Below are 20,080 nucleotides of genomic sequence, written 5' to 3'. Positions count from 1 at the left end.
ATAATGGAATGATTAAGTACATTACAGGCTATTCATTGAGGGAATTTTATTGTCTTAAAATTCACTGTTAGACTGACCGGACATTTAATGATATTAAAGAATTATTTTTAGTTTTTTTAAGTTTTAAAAATGACATTGTTATGTTTTTAAATCTTCTTTACATTTTAAAGATATATACTTAAGTATTTACAAGTGAAATAATATGGTGTCCAGAATTTACTTCAAAATAACTCAAGGATACAGATGAAACAAGAAGTCTGTGCACTGATATTTACTGAAGCTAAGATGAGTACATAGGAGATTATTGGGCTACTGTCATTGCTTTTGATTATGTTTGAAAATTTCCTTAATGTTAAAAAAAAAAACTTCACCTCTTATTTCACCCTGTAACATGCAGAGTACATATGATAAATGAAAAGCCATACAAAAAAGTTTATATACAATAAGTTTAAAGCTGTGTAAACATAACAGGAAAAATGCAAAACAAATTTACCAAAATATAGATCTTTTAGGATGGCAAAATTAGTATTTTCCTCCTTTTCTTTATTTCCCAAATATTTAGTAATAAAGTTGTATTACTTTTGTAGCAAAAAAAAAAAAAAAAAATTTATGCTATTACAAATGTCGTGAAATCCCAAGTGTGTCTAGAATCCAGCGGGCTGCCAGGACCAGAGCAACTTCATCAGTGTCCAAGTAGACTATTTTACTGAAGGGAAACTTGTGTCTAAGGAAAAGAAGTTACAATTTGAAAACTGTCAGCTGATACAGCAACAGATAAAATCTGAAAGAGAAACTATAAGAATTAAGTAAAATCTTTGACAGTTATTAAATTTCTGTAAAAGTCTCATTCTGGCTTCCAGAAGAAATCAAGAGACTGGAAACTCAGAAATCCCAGCTGCTACTCTTGTTCTAGATGTAAATATAGATATTACCTAGCATTCAAAAGTCAAACTAACATCACATCATCTGGTGTCTCCTTGCAAGCTAACAATCACCCATATGAATACTTCTTCCAACAGTCAATTTCACAGTTGATGGACTGTTGTATAGATGTAGAATCCAAAGAGGAGAAAAGTGGTCAAGTCTCTCACATGGACAGCGATACACTGTTCGGCGGATTCCCTTTCCATTCTACAGCAAACAAACCCAATCCAAGCAAAAACAGATTACCTTTCAGCAACACAGTTCCTCCTATTGTGCTTCTCTTGAAAAACATGGAAAGTTTCACCACAAAAGTGCTCCAAGAGTCATAATCTTCAGCAGTCGACATCAACTTGAATTTCTCTAATACTCATTTTTGGAACTAACAAATCTATGATCATCCACAGGTTGCTTCCTCTATTTATAGAACTTTTCCAATTTTTGTCTCACAGGAGCTCCTGACCAGTTTTTAATAGGCTGTAGTTTACAACCTAGTTATCCTTCAAATTAAATGAAATTTCTGACCAGTGTCTTTCTGTATCATGGTTTCTCAATTCAGAACCCTATCAAAGGACTTCAGCATTTTTTGTTAGAACTTTGCCAGCTCCTCAAAGTGTTAAACACAGCAGAACTACCTACCGCGTGACCCAGTAGCTCCACTCCTACATATATAACCAACAGAAAAGACATACGTCCACATAAAAATTAGCAAACAAATGTTTATAACAGCATTATTCATAACAGCCAAAAAGTGAAAAAGACTCAAATTTCTATCAACTGATAAATGGATAAAATAAATGTGGTATATCCATGGAATGGATAGTACTTGGCCACAGACAGGAACAAAGTATCAATACATTGTCACAACATGGATGAACATTACGCTAAAAGAAAAAAGCCAGTCACAAGATATCAAATGTGATATGATTCCTGGGGTGCCTGGGTGGCTCAGTCTGTTGAGCATCTGACTCTTGATTTCAGCTCAGGTCATGATCTCACAGTTCGTGGGATCAAGCCCCATGTTGGGCTCCATACTCACAGCACAGAGCCTACTTGAGATTCTCTCTCTCCCTCTCTCTCTGCCCTTCCCCTACTTATGGTCCCTCTGTCTCTCAAATTAATAAACATTTAAGAATATATGTTATATGATTCAGTTTAATGACATGTCCAGAATAGGCAAATCCATAGAGATAACAAGTATACTAAAAGTTGCCAGGTGCTAGGGGGAGAGAAGAATGGGGTGATAGGTACACAGTTTCTAACTGGACTGATAAAAATATTCTAGAATAGATAGTGATGACAGTCGCACAATCTTGTGAGTAGACTAAAAACAACTGAATTGTACATTTAAAGGGTGAATTTTATGATATATGGCCAAACCATAAGCATATCACATTAAGCAATAACAATGTGTGCCTCTCAATTTCAGTCACACGAATGCAGATGACAGAAGTAAAATACAAGTCTGTGATAAGTGGTAACATGGTTTTGGGGCACCTGGGTGGCTCCGCAGGTTGAGTGTCCGACTTCAGCTTAGGTCATGATCTTGCAGTTCGTGAGTTCGGGCCCTGCATCTGGCTCTGTGCTGACAGCTCAGAGCCTGGAGCCTGCTTTGGATTCTGTGTCTCCCTCTCTCTACCCCTCCCCCACTCATGCTCTGTCTCTGTCTCTCAAAAATGAATAAACATTAAAAAAAAATTAAGTAGTAACATGGTTTTTTCTTTATTTTGTGTTCCATGATCTCCTACAACCTTATCCTAAAGTTGATTTACACATAATCATTATGAAAAATCAATTGCTTTTAGATTTTCTTTAAGTAAAATAAGCAAATCTTGTTCTAACTTCAATGAATTCTTCTGGCTCAAAATCAATCTTAAAGGATTATATAACCAAATTGATGAGAAAAAAAGGGAACATGATTTTTTATTTTATTTTAAATGTTTTTTATTTATTTTTGAAGGAGAGAGAGAGAGAGAGAGACAGAGGATGAGTGGGGGAGGAGCAGCGAGAGAGGGAGACACAGAATCCAAAGCAGGCTCCAGGCTCTGAGCTGTCAGCACAGAGTCCGATGCGGGGCTGGAACTCACAAACGGCGAGATCATGACCTGAGCCGAAGTCGGACACTTAACCGACTGAGCCACCCAGCCACCCCAGGAACATGATTCTTTTAATGAATTAATTATTCAGCCCCATAAAGAAACTTCTTTTCATTATTTCAGCCTCCGTATCACCAGTAAGTCAGAACAGAATTGAACATATTATTTGACTATTTGAAATCTATCATAAGAATTATATTAATGTTTTATGGTGATCTGAAAATTTAATTCTGCAGAGAATATCAGTTTACAGAGAATTCTGACCTGGATCTAAAATTCAGATCCTTTGAAAGCTGCTAAAATGCAACTGCTTTAAATTTGTATATACTACAGTCTTATTTTTAAAAAAAGTATTTGCATACGCAAAGATGGTACCTCAATAGAAAAAAAAATGTGACAATTATTGCTTTATTACGGTTGGCAGATTATGGGTGACTAACTTTTTAAACATTTCCTCATTTCCACAATGATACAACCATGGTGAAAAGTAATTTGGCTATATTTAATAAGCATATATACCAAACCCCAACAATTCCATACTCCAGGAAAGTTCTTTCCTCAAATGTATCCAATAGAAAAATGGAAAGCAATGTTGAGTAAAAAAGCAAGCTGCAGGAGAATGCTAGTATGAAACCACTGATATCAAGTTTAAAAACAAGTTAAATAATATTATATAAATGTGTATACAAGTAGTACAAGCACAAAAACACATATGAGATCAAAATATAACTTCAGGAAATAGAAAGAAGTGTTATATGTGACTTCAACTGGGTTTATTTTACCCCCCTTTAAAAATCTGAAACAAATGTGGCAAACTTAAAAATTGACAAAGCTTGGGGCGCCTGGATGGCTCAGTCAGTTACACGTCCGACTTCCACTCAGGTCATTATCTAACGGTTCATGAGTTTGAGCCCAGCAATGGGCTCTGTGCGGAAAGCTCAGAGCCTGGAGCCTGCTTCAGATTCTGTGTCCCTCTCTCTCTGACCTTCCCTAGCTCACACTCTGACTCTCTCTCTCTCTCAAAAATAAACATTTAATAAATAAATAAACAGTAAAAAATTTTTAATTAAAAAAATTTGACAAAGCTAGGTGCTGGATAAAAAGATGTACGGGGGCACCTGGATGGCTCAGTCAGCTAAGCATCCAACTTCAGCTCAGGTCATGATCTCACAGTTCCTGAGTTTGAGCCCTGCATTGGTGCAGACCTTGCTTCAGATCCTTTGTCTCCCTCTCTCTCTTTCCCTCCCTTGCTCTCTCTCTCTCGCTCTCAAAAATAAATCAACATTAAAAAAAGATGTACAGGGGCACCTGGGTGGCTTGGTCGGTTAAGCGTCCGACTTCGGCTCAGGTCACAATCTCGCGGTCGGTGGGTTCGAGCCCCGCGTCGGGCTCTGTGCTGACAGCTCAGAGCCTGGAGCCTGTTTCAGATTCTGTGTCTCCCTCTCTCTGTGACCCTCCCCTGTTCATGCTCTGTCTCTCTCTGTCTCAAAAATAAATAAACGTTAAAAAAAAAAAATTAAAAAAAAAAAAAAGATGTACATATTTTCTGTACTTTTTCAGTTACTTGAAATATTTAAAATTAAATATTTGTCCTAAGAGGTCAGTTTTTTTTGACATCAAAAGCAAAGGCAACAAAAATAAAGGTAAACAAGTGGGACTACATCAAACTAAAAAGCTTCTCCATGGCAAAGGAAACCACCAACAGAATGAAAAGGCAACCTACTAAATGGAAGAAAATATTTTCAAATCATGTATTTGATAAGGAGTTAATAACTAATATATATATATAAGAACTCATAAAACTCAATAGCAAAAAAACAAACAATCCAATTAGAATATAGGCAGACAACCTGAATACTTTCCCAAAGAAGACATACAGGTACATGAAAGGTGCTCAACATCACTAATCACCAGGGAAATACAAATCAAAACCACAATGAGATATCACCTCACACCTGTTAAAATGGCTATTCTCAAGACAATAATAAGTGCTGGTGAGGATATGGAGAAAAGGGAACCCTTGTGCACTGTTGGTTGGGAATGTGAATTGGTATAGCCACTATGGAAAGAAAACAGCTTGGAGATTCCTTGAAAAATTAAAAATAGAGTGACCCAGTAATGCCCCTATTTGCAATATATCCAAAGGAAACAAAAAAACTAACTCAAAAAGATATCTGAATCCCCATGTTCATTGCAGTATTACTTACAATAGCCAAGACATGGAAGCAACCTAAGTGTCTACTGATGGATGAATAAAGAAAATGTGGTGTATACAAAAACAATTTACTATTACCCAGCCATAAAAAAGGAGGAAATGTTGCCATCTGTGACAACACAGATGGAAATAAGTCAGACAGAGAAAGACAAACACTGTATGATCACATTTACATATGCAATCTTAAAAAAAAAAATTCGGGGCGCCTGGGTGGCTCAGTTGGTTGAGTGTCCAACTTCAGCTCAGGTCATGATCTTGTGGTTCATGAGTTTGAGCCCCGCATGGGACTCTGTGCTGACAGCTCACAGGGTGGAGCCTGCTTCAGATTCTGTGTCTCCCTCTCTCTATGCTCCTCCCCTGCTCACACCCTGTCTCTCTCTCAAGAATAAATAAAGATAAAAAAAAATTTTTTTAATAAAAAATAAAAATTCCTAAATTCAGATAACAGACATGGTTGCTAGAGGTGGGGCCAGGGATGCAAATGACTGAAGGGGGTCAAAAGGTACAAACTTCCAACTTCCAGCTATAAAATAAGCAAGTCATGAGTAAGTAAGATACAGCATGGTGACTATAGTTAATACTGTATTGCATATTTGAAAGCTGTCAACAGAATAAATCTTAAAAGTTTTCATCAGGGGCACCTGGGTGGCTCAGTCAGTTAAGCTTCTGACTTCGCTCAGGTCACGGTTTGTGGATTTGAGCCCTGCGTCTGGCTCTGTGCTGACAGCTCAGAGCCTAGAGCTGCTTTGGGATTCTGTGTCCCCCTCTGTCTCTGCCTCTCCCCTGCTTACATTCTGTTTTTCTCTGTCTCAAAAAAAAAAAAAAAAAAGACATTAAAAAAAAAAAAGTTCTTGGGGGGCTTGGGGGGCTCAGTCAGTTAAGCATGTGACTTGATTTCATCTCAGGTCATGATCTCCCGCAGTTCGTGAGTTCAAGGTCCACATGCAGCTCTGGGCTGACAGCTCGGAGCCTGGAGCCTGCTTCAGATCCTGTGCCTCCCTCTCTCTCTGCCCCTCCCCTGCTTGCACTCTGTCTCTGTCTCAAAAATAAATAAACATTAAAAAATTTTTTTAAAGTTCTCATCAAAAGAAAAAATTTGTAACTATATGTGGTGATAGATGTTAACTAGATTTAATTGTGGTGATCATTTCACAATAGACACAAATATCAAATCATTACAGTATATACCTGAAACTAATATGGTATTACATGTCAATTATATTTCAAAAAAAAAGTCAAACTTAGAAAAATAAGTACATTTTATGTTTATTGTTTCCAGGTCCTAAGAAATAATCTATTACGCTTCAAACTACTTTTGCTAAGGGTAATATTTGCCCAGATATTTCTTTATCTCTGAGACAAAAACATGAAGACACAGTCCATTGAGTAACAAAAACCCACACATCATTATTATGAAATCTCACATGTTTTGAAAATCAGTATATTAAGAAAAAATTCAGAAAGTCTGGCAATTTTAGACCATACCTGGCCTTGCATTTCCGGTCTTACAGGATATGTACTTGGGTACGGAGCCCTAGGTCGTGCAGAATTCCAATAGTTAGAATTGTAGCTAGGATATGGTGGCTGGTCCTAAGGAGGGAAAAAAAAGTCACCTTTAATAATATTCTTACATCATATTGAAAAGTTGATAGAGGCAAGTATAATTATCAAAAAAAAAAAAAAAAAGGCAATAGAACCCTACTATAAAATGGGGCACCTGCATGGCTCAGTTGGTTCAACATTCGACTCTTGGTTTCAGCTCAGGTCATGATCTCAGGGTTCTCACAGTTCATGAGTTCAAGCCCTGCATGGGACTCCATACTGTGTAGGGCTCCATGCTGACAGCATAGAATCTGCTTGGGATTCTCTCTCCCTACTCCTCCCCAGTTGCACATGGACTCTCTCTCTCTCCCAAAATGAATAATCAAAAAAAAAAAAAAAAAACTCTATTAGTTACAAACAGAGAGGGAGAGAGGCAAACCGTAAGAGACTCTTAAATACAGAGAACAAACTGAGGGTTGCTGGAGGGGTGAGGGACAGGGGAAAATGGGTGATGAGCATTGAGGAGGGCACTTGTTGGGATGAGCACTGGGTATTGTATGTAAGCGATGAATCACGGGAATCTACCCCCAAAACCAAGAGCACACTGTACACACTGTATGTTAGCCAATTTGACAATAAACTATATTTAAAAAATAAAAAAATCAATAAAAAATAAAAAGAGAACTTTACTATAAAATCACTCATTATTAAATTGATGCTTGAAATATTATATTGTAAGTCACATGCCCTAGAAAAAGCAATTATTGACTATCTAGGTCTATTCTTATGCATTATGATACCAAATGACATATAAAGGAAATCTACTATGTTAAGATGATTATCAAAACCAGAGACCTAGATTCCTTTGTCCCTCTCCAATCACCAATCCTATCACTACCAATTTAATTAGCACAACAAGAATATAGTTCTTTGCCACTGTTAAGAATAGTATTTGCCCAGGGGCACTTGAATGGCTCAGTCAGTAAGCATCTGACTTCAGCTCAGGTCATGATCTCAGTTTGTGAGTTCAAGCACAGCAGTCAGGCTCTGTGCTGACAGCTCAGAGCCTGGAGCTCACTTCAGATTCTGTGTCTTCCTCGCTCTCTGCCCCTCCCCCATTCATGCTCTCTCACCTTCAAAAATAAACATAAAAAAAAATTGTTTTTAAAGAGTAATATTTGCCTATCTCAACAACTTTGAAGCTTGAAAATAGTACCACTAAACTTTACTTCAAACACATACAACTTCAATACTCGTTGGCCTGCCATACTAGTTTTTTCATATTTCTTTGCTTTCTGATATGGCTACACCTTCTGCTGGCAGTCTACAACTAACTCCAGCATCAGGAATTGATACAGAACAACTACCACTCCAAGAAGAAAATCTAGCTATGACATTAATCTCTACAGCTGTGCACTACAACTCAAAGAGTTAATGATTTGCAATAAGCCAATAAACTCCAAGAGACTAGATCAACTCAAAAAAATTTTAGAGTCTATTTAATGTATACACTTGTTCCTAGAAGTTATTTCCCTTTGAACTTTATAGTTTTAAGCTTAAACAAGATCTTCAAATTGTTTCACAAAGAAATTCACTGACAGTTGTAATCAGAGTTTAATTGTCACCATCTTAGCTTAGCTGCACTAATCAGTTTCATAATGCTTTGTTTTCAAAGCACGAAACTATTCCATAAGACATTATACAAGCTGGGCAAGTAGCATCTCCTTTACATAATGCAGAAATTAGAGAAGAGAAGATTTAAAAAAAAAAGATCACAGGCATACTTCAGATCCTAACTACCAAATTTCTTAATCAGGCAGATGCCCCCAATTAATGCCCTCCCTTCCTTCCCCTGGTGAAAGGGTAAGCATTTGACTAACTGATTTCTCTCTACCAAGAACATGAATTGTGAGTAAAGATGAAAAGACAAGAGTTGAAGCTGACTCACCCCGGCAGTGGTGAACTAATCCCTAAATCTCCAGAACTAGGTTCCTCTAGCAGGAACCGGGTTCCTGTTCTCTCCTACCGACTCTCTGAGGTACCCGCATTTCCACTACTTCACACTCCTATCCCTCACCCTGCCCAGGTCCTCACTTTCTTCCTTCCTCAGCTTACCAACACCTAATCCTTTGCCACTGCTTCCCTCAGATACACTCACCCTGCAAAAAACCAGCCCTGTCTAAACCCAACTGTCCACTGACTTCGCATCTGCACTTCCTCTAAATACTGGTGGAGAAACACAAGCTCTGGTTTCACTTATTTAGAGGCCATAAATCTCAAGTAGAGACCACACTTCCTTAGAATGTTCATCTCACTCTCCAGAATAGTTCCACTCTTCTTGTTCCCTCAAATTCTAATATCCTCTTAGCCTGGGGTGCCTGGGTGGCTTAGTTGGTTGAGCCCTGACTTCAGCTCAGATCATGATCTCACAGTTCGTGGGTTTGAGCCCCACATCAAGCTCTCTGCTGACAGCTTGGAGTCTGGCACCTGCTTCAGATTCTATGTCTCCCTCCTTTCTGCCCCTCCCCTGCTCGTGCTCTGTCTCTGCTGTCAAAAATAAACATTAAAAAAAAAATCTACCAGTATCCTCTTAGCCCATCCCTCATTTTTCAACTGACTTTATCTCATATTTCACCTTAAAAAAAAAATAGGAAAAAGGAATCAGAAGTGCCATCTTCCTACTTAACTAAATTGAATGCACCCTATCTGCCATTGTCTTCCCAGAAAGCGTGAAGGAAGTGCCTCTGGTCCTATTAAAAGCCGATTCCTGGAGCTTCTGGGTGGCTAAGTCCATTAAGCATCCAACTCTTGATTTCAGCTCAGGTCAGGATCTCAGTTTGTGAGGTTGGGGCCAAGCTCAGGCTCCATGCTCATGACACAGAGCCTGCTTGGGATTCTCTCCCACCCTCTCTGCTCACGCCCCACTCATGCTATTGTGCTCTCTTTCTTAAAATAAGTAAACATTAAAAAATAAATAAATTAAAAAACTAACAAATTGGATAACCACACACAAAAAATAATTCATTCAAGTAACTCCTGAACAGGTTTCTGAATGGATAGCCTCAGTGGTATACATTCTAAAGGCAAAATAAATACAAAGAAATATTAAACTTTATGTAGAATATTCTCAGTAGTGATATTAGCATTTTAATTTTTAAACTATTTGTGTGTATTTCAGAATAGAGGAAATAAATAGAACAATGGTATTGGGAACCAGTATTTTCACACTAGAAAAGAAAAATAATATATTAAATGGAGAAACATCAGAAGTATTGTATAGAGTGGATTTGAATTAGACGTACAAGTATAACTATATTCTAAAATGTAATTTAACACTTTTTTAAGTTTATTTATTTATTTTGGGGAGAGGGGAGTGGAGAAGAGAGGGAAGAAGAGAGAGAATCCCAAGCAGACTCCACACTCAGCGCTAAGCTCTATGCAGGGCTTGATCCCATGACCTCTGGATCACGACATGAGCCAAAATCAAGTGTCGGACACTTAACTGACTAAGCCACCCAGGTGCCCCTAAAAATGTAATTTCACCATTTAAGCAAAAGAAACAAATATGTGTGTGTGTGCCACTTCCAAACAAAGGATTTAGGAATTAATGCAAACTCTAGCAACTCTTTTGCATGCCTGTCCTCCACCATGAAACCAGCATATCCCATACAGGAGCTGTGATTTCAGCTTCAGTCCCAGAACAAAAAGACACAAGAGCAAACCAAACCCAACCTAGAGCCTGGAGAAGAGTCACTACAGCAGACTCACAGAACATGAGCAAGAAATAAATGTTTACTGTTGGAAGCCACAATTCTTGAAGTGTTTTTTTTTTACTACAGGAAAAGTCAGGAATACGATAACTAAATACCAAGTTGGTAACAAAACCATACAGAAAGAAAGAATTATTTCAAATGACTTTTAAATAGCAGTATTTTTACTATACATCTTCAGTGGAATATATGCTAGGGATAAGCTCAACTGCAAAGAAACCTAAAATTGCACTCATTAGTTAACTGTTAGTCATAACATTGCTGTTATTATTTTTATTAACAGCTTTACTGACATATAATTCACTACAATTTAACCATTTAAGTTGTACAATTCAGCAGTTTTTAGATTCACAGATAAGTGCAATCATCACTAGAACCAATTTCAGAACATTTTCAAAACCTCCAAAGGACATACCAAAGGGTACCCTTTAGCTATACCCTCCTACCTCTGCACTCTCCCAGCCCTGTGCCACTACTAATCTACTTCTATCTCTATGGACTTGACTATTCTGGATATTTCATATAAATGGGATCATATATGTGATATCTTGTGGCCAGCTTCTTTCACTTAGCATAACATTTTTGAGGTCCAACTATGTTGTACCACGTATCGCTACTTCATTTTTTTTTTTAATTTTTTTTTCAACGTTTTTTATTTATTTTTGGGACAGAGAGAGACAGAGCATGAACGGGGGAGGGGCAGAGAGAGAGGGAGACACAGAATCGGAAACAGGCTCCAGGCTCCGAGCCATCAGCCCAGAGCCTGACGCGGGGCTCGAACTCACGGACCGCGAGATCGTGACCTGGCTGAAGTCGGACGCTTAACCGACTGCGCCACCCAGGCGCCCCGCTACTTCATTTTTTTGTGTGGTCAAATAGTATTCCATTGTGTATAAATTCCATTGTGTATAAATTCCATTGTTTATCCATTCATCAGTTGACAGACATTTTTATTGTCTGTTGCCACCTTTTGGCTATTATAACATTATGTTAATGTTAATATAATACTATAAAATATATTTAATATATATATTTAATGTATATTACATACTTATTTACATATAATATATAAATATAACAAATATTTAATATATATCTTAATATATAATATAATAATAATGCTGCTGTAATCACTCATGAAATTTTTTAAAGATTTTTAAAAGTTTATTTATCTTGTGACAGAGTGTGAGGACCCACGCACACAACCAGGGAATGGGCAGAGAGAGAGAATCCCAAGCAGGCTTTGTACTGTCGGCGCAGAGCCTGATGCAGGGCTTGAACTCACAAATGGAGAGATCATGACCTAATCTGAAATCAAGAGTTGGATGCTTAACCGACTGAGCCACCCAGGTGCCCCTTCATGAATAATTTTTTATGTGAACATACATTGTCAGTTCTCCTGGGTATATGCCTAAAAGTGAAATTGTTAGGTCATATGATAACTGTGTTTAACAATCTGAGGAACTAGAAACTGCCAAAGCAGCTACACCAATTTACATTTCTATTAGCTATGTGTGAATTCCGATTTCCCCACATCGTCAGAAATAGTTTGTCTATAGTTTTGTGTTTATAGCCATCCTAGAGGGTGTGAAGTGTTATCTCATCGTGGTTTTGATTTACAGTTCCCTCATGACTAATGATGTTGAGCATTTTTTTCTTGTGCTCATTGGCCATTTTTTGTCTTCATTAGAGAATTATCTGTTCAGATGTTTTGCCCATTTTTATGTTGGGTTATTTGTATTTTTATTGTTTAGTGTTTTTCTTTAATGTTTATTTATTTTTGAGACAGAGCAAGAGACAGAGTGCAAGCGGGGGAGGGGCAGAGAGAGAGGGAGACAGAATCTGAAGCAGGCTCCAGGCTCTTGAGACCAGAGCCCGATGCGGGGCTCGAACTCACGAACCATGAGATCATGACTGGAGCTGAAGTCAGACCCTTAACCGACTGAGCCACTCAGGCCCCCTACTGTTTAGTTTTAAGAGCTCTTTATGTATCTTATATACAAGTCCCTTTTCAAATATATGATTTGCAAACATTTTATTCCTTTTCACTTTCTTGATAGTGTCCCTTGAAAAGTTCTTCATTTTAATGAAATCCAATTTATCTATTTTTTAAATTTGTTGGTTGTGTTTTTTGGTGTCTTATCTAAGAAACTGTTAGGCAGGAAGCTAGGCATGAGCAGCAGGAGAATGGACCTTACATGTCCTGACAGAGAGCCCCAACTGAGGACCGCCCAGGGACTACCTTATTCCACTCATCTAGCAGTTGGTTTGTGGTTACATTATCACAGCAGAGAAAGAGTTAAGTTTGTTGTGCCTGTCCTTATCTGACCTATGTTTCTAGAATACAAATAATAATTGCCGTTTCCTATCCCATGCAGGCATTTCCAATACTTCTTGGAAAGGAAATACATAGTTGACTATCATGTATTCCAGGCCTATGTTGTGACCCTAGAACCCACCCAAAAGAAAAGACGGATACAAGCTCACACCCCGGAGTTTGCAGGGCCCTTGTCTGTCTTCACTGGTCCGCTCCTCCCTTGAGTGTACTTAATGAAACTTTGCTCTGCTTTTGCTGCCCTGTTACTCTTTACTATGGCAGTGAAAAGAATCCAGGCTTCCTTCCTTTTCTATCTAACACTCCGTAACATAACCACTCCAAAATCCCAAGTAATGAAGATTTACCCCTTGTTTCTTCTAAGAGTTTTGTTTTATAGTTTTAGCTCTTACATCCAGGTCTATGATCCATTTTAAGCTAATTTTTATATATGGTATGAGAGTCCAAACTTTATTTATTGTATATGGCTATCCAGTTGCCATGGTATTGTATGTTGTGCCATAGACTGTTCTTTCCCTCTATTAAATGGTCTTGGATGGGGCCCCTGGGTGGCTCAGTCAGTTAAGTGCCCGACTTTGGCTCAGGTCATGATCTTGCTGTCCATCAGTTCAAGCCCCGTGTTGAGTGCAGAGATTACTTAAAAAAATAATATCTTGCAAAAAAAATTTAAAAATTAAAAAACACTTGGGACACGTGGGTGGCTCAGTTGGTTAAGTGTCCGACTTCAGCTCAGGTCATGATCTCACAGTTCATGGGTTCAAGCCCCTCATCGGGCTCTGTGCTGACAGCTCAGAGGGTGGAGCCTGTTTCAGATTCTGTCTCCCTCTCTCTCTGCCCCTCCCCCACTTGCGCTGTCTCCCTCTGTCTCAAAAATAAACATTAAAAAATAAAAATTTAAAAACATTAAAAAAACCTATTTCACAACTCCGTCCATTGAAAGGGTCTAGAAGCAGTGATAACACAATTGCAATCAGTATACCTGGCACCCAAATTTAACTCCTGTACCAGTTATTAAGCTATTGTCCCTCAACTCTGCAAATGCAATGTTTTTCTGTGATGCAGGATTTGGAACATTTCTCCTCTCCTGCTTGCTTATTACTATTCAGTTCTGCCATAGGAGGCACTAGGTTAGAGGAGGAGAGAAGAGATTTGCTCCTTCCTGTTTGCTTGTTTGCTGTTTCTGTGTCAGCCCAGCAATGCCCTTCAACCTGGAGGCAGCAGTTAGTAGCAATCTCCAGATTCTTCTGGTTTTCCAGAACTCCCTCAGAGAGACCAGCAGCAGCTAGGCAGTGCCTCTTCCTGGATTCCAGCTCCAGCAGGCCATTCTTCCAAGTTTGCTGGTTCTAATAACCTTACCTCTTCTCTTATTTTCCAGCCCTAGGAACTGTAGTTGTTTCCTGCAGTTACCATCTTCTGTGTTACCTCCCTTTTCTCTTTTTGCCTTTTGAGATCTCTAACACCCACTTAACTAATTTCCTAAAACAAATTCTTTCTTTTAAAAGAACTAGTGTGGGGCGCATGGGTAGCTCAGTCGGTTGAGTGTCCGACTCTTGATTTCAGCTCAGGTCATGATCTCACAATTTGTGAGTTTGAACCCCACAACAGGCTCTGCACTGACAGTATAGATGGAGCCTGATTGGGATTCTCTCTCTCTACTTCTCTCTCTCTCTCTCACTCCCCCATGCTCTCTCTCTCTCTAAATAAGTAAACATTAAAAATAAAAAATAAATTAAAGTAGGTTGTTCTCCTGCCTAGGTCCTGACATAAATGTTTCTGAAAACAATTCCCCATTAAAAAAAAAAAAAATCAAGGCTTCTTAAAGGAATGGTTGATTATATGTCTGGACAGAATATATACAAAATAAGCCTGGCACATCTTGTACCAGAAATCACAGAAGGTGACAAAAATCAATGGGTCATGTCAAAAGGACTCAGAAGCCAAGAAGAAGGAACTCCCATTGGCATGATATGAGATCATTTAAGCAATAGAAATCAAATGACTGCAACTGCTTGAAACGCATTGAAAATACTGAATATGTTTTATATGTGTATACATACATTTATTCAGGTTATGCAAATGAGATCATAATGATACTTCAAACAACAAACAAGAAAGTTACTTTCCTATAATTTTAATAGGGTTTAGAAGTGAATGAAAACTAAATCTTACATCTTTTTTTTTTTTTTAAGTTTATTTTTGAGAGAAAGAGAGCACACACAAGCAGGGAAGGTGGGGCGGGGGGGGGGGGGGAGAGAGAGAGAGAGAGAGAGAGAGAGAGAGAGAGAGAGAGAATCCGAAGCAGGCTCCAGGCTCTGAGCTCAAACCCACCAACCATGAGTCATGACCTGAGCCGAGGTTGGACACTTAACTGACTGAGCTACCCAGGTGCCCTTGACCCATCTTTTAAAAAAAAGATTCCCAAGAGAAGATGAAAGATTTAAGGGGCACCTGGGTGGCTCAGTCGGTTAAGTGTCCAACCTCGGCTCAGGTCATATCTCACGGTTCCTGAGTTGGAGCACCGCATTGGGGTCTGTGCTGACAGCTCAGAGCCTGAAGCCTGCTTCCGATTCTGTGTCTCCCTCTCTCTCTCTCTGCCCCTCTCTGGCTCACATTCTGTCTCTCTCAAAAATAAACAAACATTAAAAAAAAAAAAAAAAAAAGAGAGAGGCACCTGGGTGGCTCAGTCAGTTGAGCATCAGACTTCAGCTCAGGTCATGGTCTCCCAGTTTGTGAGTTCAAGCCCCGCATTGGGCTTTGTGCTGACAGCTCAGAGCCTGGAGCCTGCTTTAGATTCTGTGTCTCCCTCTCTCTCTGCCCCCTCCCCTGCTCATGCTCTGTCTCTCAATAATAAATAAATGTTTAAAAAAAAAAAAAAAGTCAATATCTATACCTTGATTATGGTAGTGGTTACATAACTGTATATGTTTGTCAAAACTCACAGAGCTATATCTTTAAAAAAGTACAATTTAGAGAATGTAATTATACCATAATTTTCAAAATGAAAAAAAAAAAAAAAAAAAAAAAAAAGAATGTTGTCTATGGTCATACCACCCTGAATACTCCCAAACTTGTCTGATCTCGGAAGCTAAGAAAGTTCAGGCCTGGTTAGTACTTAGATGGGAGAAGGTCTTCAATGAAGTAGTAAGAATTATTATTAATTTTATTAAGTCTTAATAAAAAAATTGTCTTCACTTCTTTTTTCCCTCCCTTTTGGACAAAATGGAACAAATCTAAAAATATCCCCAGTAATGATGAAAGTCTGCAGCTCAAGGTCCTCCTAACACAACACTAATTCTATGAAATAGCATTTGGTCTCACAGGAAGCTGGCTGAAGCTGACCTCTGTTTTATAAACTGAGTTGCCAATTTTATCACATGCTTAACTCTTTCCAAACTTTTTACTTGTTGTCTGAAACTAGACAAAGGTGCTAAAAGGTGATATAAACCAGACAGAGGTAAGTAAAGGCTTTCACAAGAGGTAGTAATTAATGTGAATTAAAGTTCTTATGGCACTGGAAATTTGATCAAAATTACGCAAGAATATATTAATTTACTTCCCTTTTGAGAAGAAATACTTAAATCGTAGATGAAGGCTGGAGTCAACTCCTTTCACGTTTATCTTAGAACTAGTTAACAAACAGAAAACTAGGGTTGAAGAAGTGGATACAAGATTAAATTTACAAAGTGACTTACCAACATGCCTCCAAAATATGACCCCAGCCCAAGCAAATCTAACCAGCAGAGGAAGCTGACTAGTGCTGCTACGAAACTCCATTTACAAATTTGTTTACCTTGTTAACAAGAATTAGACAAAAACAATTAGAAAAGTACATTAAAAATGGTTTTTATAGCTATCTATGTCCAAATCACTACAAAAGCACTTTATGTTCCTGTATTGACCACCATCAAAAATTTTTTTTCTCAATCTCATTTGGGCCTCTCCCGTGCTTCTCTACAATTTTCCACTTTCCCCTAGCACCTGTTTCAAATATTCACCATATCAAGTTCCCAGCTTAATCCCTGCCATTTCCTTTCCTCTCAGATGACCTCACCTCCTACTTCATCAAGGACACCAAGAGCTATAAACTCCTTCAATGTTCCTCCACTCTGACTCCAAACTGATTTTTCCTTCCTCTGGCTTGGATGGTTTTCCAGCTCTTCCTCACTTTTTTTTTTTTTTTTTTAATGTTTTATTTATTTTCGAGGTGGGGGGGAGGGACAGGATCAGAGTGCGAGCAAGGGAGGGGCAGAGAGAGAGGGAGACACAGAATCGGAAGCAGGCTCCAGGCTCTGAGCTGTCAGTACAGAGCCTGATGCAGGGCTCAAACTCCTGAACCGTGAGTTCATGACCTGAGTAGGAGTTAGACACTTAACCGACTGAGCCACCTAAGTGTCCCTTTTCCTCACTTCTTAATTCCTCTTTCCACAAGCCACATTCTATTCTTTTGTTCTCATCTTTCTTCTCATTCTACTAGGTTACCCTCCTTTGCTTACAAACATATTCAAAATCACCTAATCCTAAAAGTTCTTCCCTCAATCCTGGTTTGCAATCAGCTAACTTTCTCATTTACTAAACTTCTGGAAGTACAGTTTTTACACTGGTTGTCTTTTCATCCAAACCTCCCATTCATTACTTTTAATACGATTTTAAACTGTCATCACTAAAATCAACAAGGCCCTTTTAATTGCCAAATCCAACAGCATCTTTTCAGTTCTCATTATCACTTACCTGCAAAACAATATTACGCCTTGCTTGCTTTGCATTGCATGACTTTCCTGATTTCCCTACTGTCTTTCCACGTATTCTGACTGTCTCCTTCTGGAATCCTCTTTCTCTGTCACTATTCTAGATCACTATTTAAAGATCTCCCATGGGAACATTACCCAGTTTAGTACCTCGAATATGCTTCAATTTGATAACTCTCAAATCACTATGGCCATCCCCCATCACTCACCTAACTCCACATCTATTGTTTTGTCCTACCAACAACTCCTGGATGCCAGACTCTAAAATTTGACATCAATGGGTACCTGACTGGTTCAATCAGGAGAGCATGTGACTCTAGATCTTGGGGGTTTAAGTTCAAGCCTCATGTTGGGTGTAGAGATTACTTAAATAAAATCTTTAAGAAAAAAAAAGGTGACATCAAAAAACCCAAAACAAAAACAAAATCATAAACTTCTCTCTAATCAATCATATACACTGCATCCAGAGGTTGGCACATCATAAGCACCATGAGTAACCGACTTCCAACAGAAATGAAATAAATGTAGCACATAAACCCTTGCCAAGTCTTTGTATTTTTTTAAGCTTCTCTATTAAACAATCACTAGTTCTTCTGGTACAAAACTAAACTATTATCTTCCCATAAAAACCTGTTCCTCCTTGGGAATGCAAGCTGGTGCAGCCACTCTGGAAACCAGTATGGAGGTTCCTAAAAAAACTAAAAATAGGACTACCCTATAACCCAGCAATTGCACTACTAGGTATTTAGCCAAGGGATACAGGTGTGCTGTTTCAAAGGGACACATGCACCCCCATGTTTATAGCAGCACTATCAATAATAGCCAAAGTATGGAAAGAGCCCAAATGTCCATCGATGGATGAATGGATAAAGAAGATGTGGTATATATATATATGTATGTATACACACACACACACACACACACACACACACACACACACACTGGAGTATTACTCGGCAATCAAAAAGAATGAAATCTTGCCATTTGCAACTACATGGATGGAAATGGAGGGTATTATGCTAAATGAAATTAGTCAGAGAAAGACAAAAATCATATGACTTCACTCATATGAGGACTTTAAGAGACTAAAACAGATGAACATAAGGGAAGGGAAACAAAAATAATATAAAAACAGGGAGGGGGACAAAACAGAAGAAACTCATAAATATGGAGAACAAATTGAGGGTTACATGAGGGGTTGTGGGAGGGGGGATGGGCTAAATGGGTAAGGGGCACTAAGGAATCTACTGCTGAAATCATTGTTGCACTATATGCTAACGAATTTGGATGTAAATTTTAAAAAAATAAAAAATAAAACAAGTTAAAAAAAAACACAAACCTGTTCCTCTTCCTTTTTATTACTATGGAATATTTACTCCTAGGAAATACTAAAACCTCAGGATCACCTTGTTTCTCCAGCTTCCCTCACTTCCAATTGACATACACTTTTAAAAATGTCTTTCAAATCTATGCAACTTGCTTTGAAATGCATTCAAAAAGTAAGATAGAGGTGCCTGGCTGGCTCAATCAGAAGAGCATGTGACTCTTGATCCTGGAGTTTTGAGTTTGAACCCCATGTTGAGTGTAGAAATTACTAAAAAAAATATAACCTAAAAAAAAAGTAAAAGTAAGCTACATAGGTATGATAAAGCAAATATAATAAATGCTAATTACAGAATCTAGGTGGTGGCTACATAGGTATTCACTGTGTAGTTCGATTGTTCTGTATGTTTGAAAATTTTTGTAATAAAATGTTGAAAAAAAGCTGTGTACATTCATTGTTCAAATGCTTGCCTTTTTTACCTCTCCTCTGAACTACTCTGAGAGCATAACTGAGCTGTTTCCCCAGTCCTTCCCATTGTAATCACCTTCTAAGATGGCTCCCAATGATCCCCTAATGTGGTATTTTCACCTTTGTGGCGATGGCTCCCACACTGTACCGGAATTGGTCTCTGTGACCATAGCACATAGCAGAATTGGTCTCTATGACGCAGAGCACACAGTGATGGTCTATCACTTCCACGACTGGGTTGTAAGACACCGAAGCTTCCAGCTTCCATCTCAGCTCTCTCTCTCTCTGATGACTCATTCTGGGGTAACATGCAGATCACCTAGGGATCTTGTTAAAATACACACTTGATTCTGGAGGGCAGGGGCAGGGCCTAACATACATAATTTCCAACAAGCTCTTAAGGGATACAGATGCTGCTAGTTCAGGAAAGGTGCTGTAAGTATAACTAACAAGTTAAGGAAAGAAAGAAAACAGGGATAGTTAGATTTCCATTTTCTTCCCCTGCATATTTACATATGTTAATACAGAGTCAAGTCCTTGTAGTGGTTCAATGCAACATCACCTCAGTATCTTTAATTCTATACAGCAGTGCTTCTCAAACATAAACAAGCATAGAATCACCTGGGGATCTTACTAAACTGCAGCATTAAGTATGGAGTAGGAG

At 38.5% G+C, this 20,080-nt stretch overlaps 1 protein-coding gene across 7 annotated transcripts in view; it reads right to left on the bottom strand.

Moving 5' to 3' along the window:
* BAG4 (BAG cochaperone 4) overlaps positions 1-20,080 on the bottom strand; it is a 49,064-nt gene that overhangs the window by 8,908 nt on the left and 20,076 nt on the right. For 6 of the 7 annotated variants that reach the window (XM_049631436.1, XM_049631434.1, XM_049631433.1 and 3 more), the window contains one exon: positions 6,718-6,822. In XM_049631436.1, coding sequence (XP_049487393.1) covers positions 6,718-6,822 — 105 coding nt within the window. Of the gene's footprint in view, positions 1-6,717; positions 6,823-16,571; positions 16,696-20,080 lie in introns of those variants that run through there. The other variant, XM_049631438.1, reaches the window with a different exon arrangement.

The sequence above is a fragment of the Panthera uncia genome, chromosome B1 (genome assembly GCF_023721935.1).
Source record: "Panthera uncia isolate 11264 chromosome B1, Puncia_PCG_1.0, whole genome shotgun sequence".
In the NCBI taxonomy this organism is placed as follows: Eukaryota; Metazoa; Chordata; class Mammalia; order Carnivora; family Felidae; genus Panthera; species Panthera uncia.
This window is presented reverse-complemented; position numbering and strand designations above follow the sequence as displayed.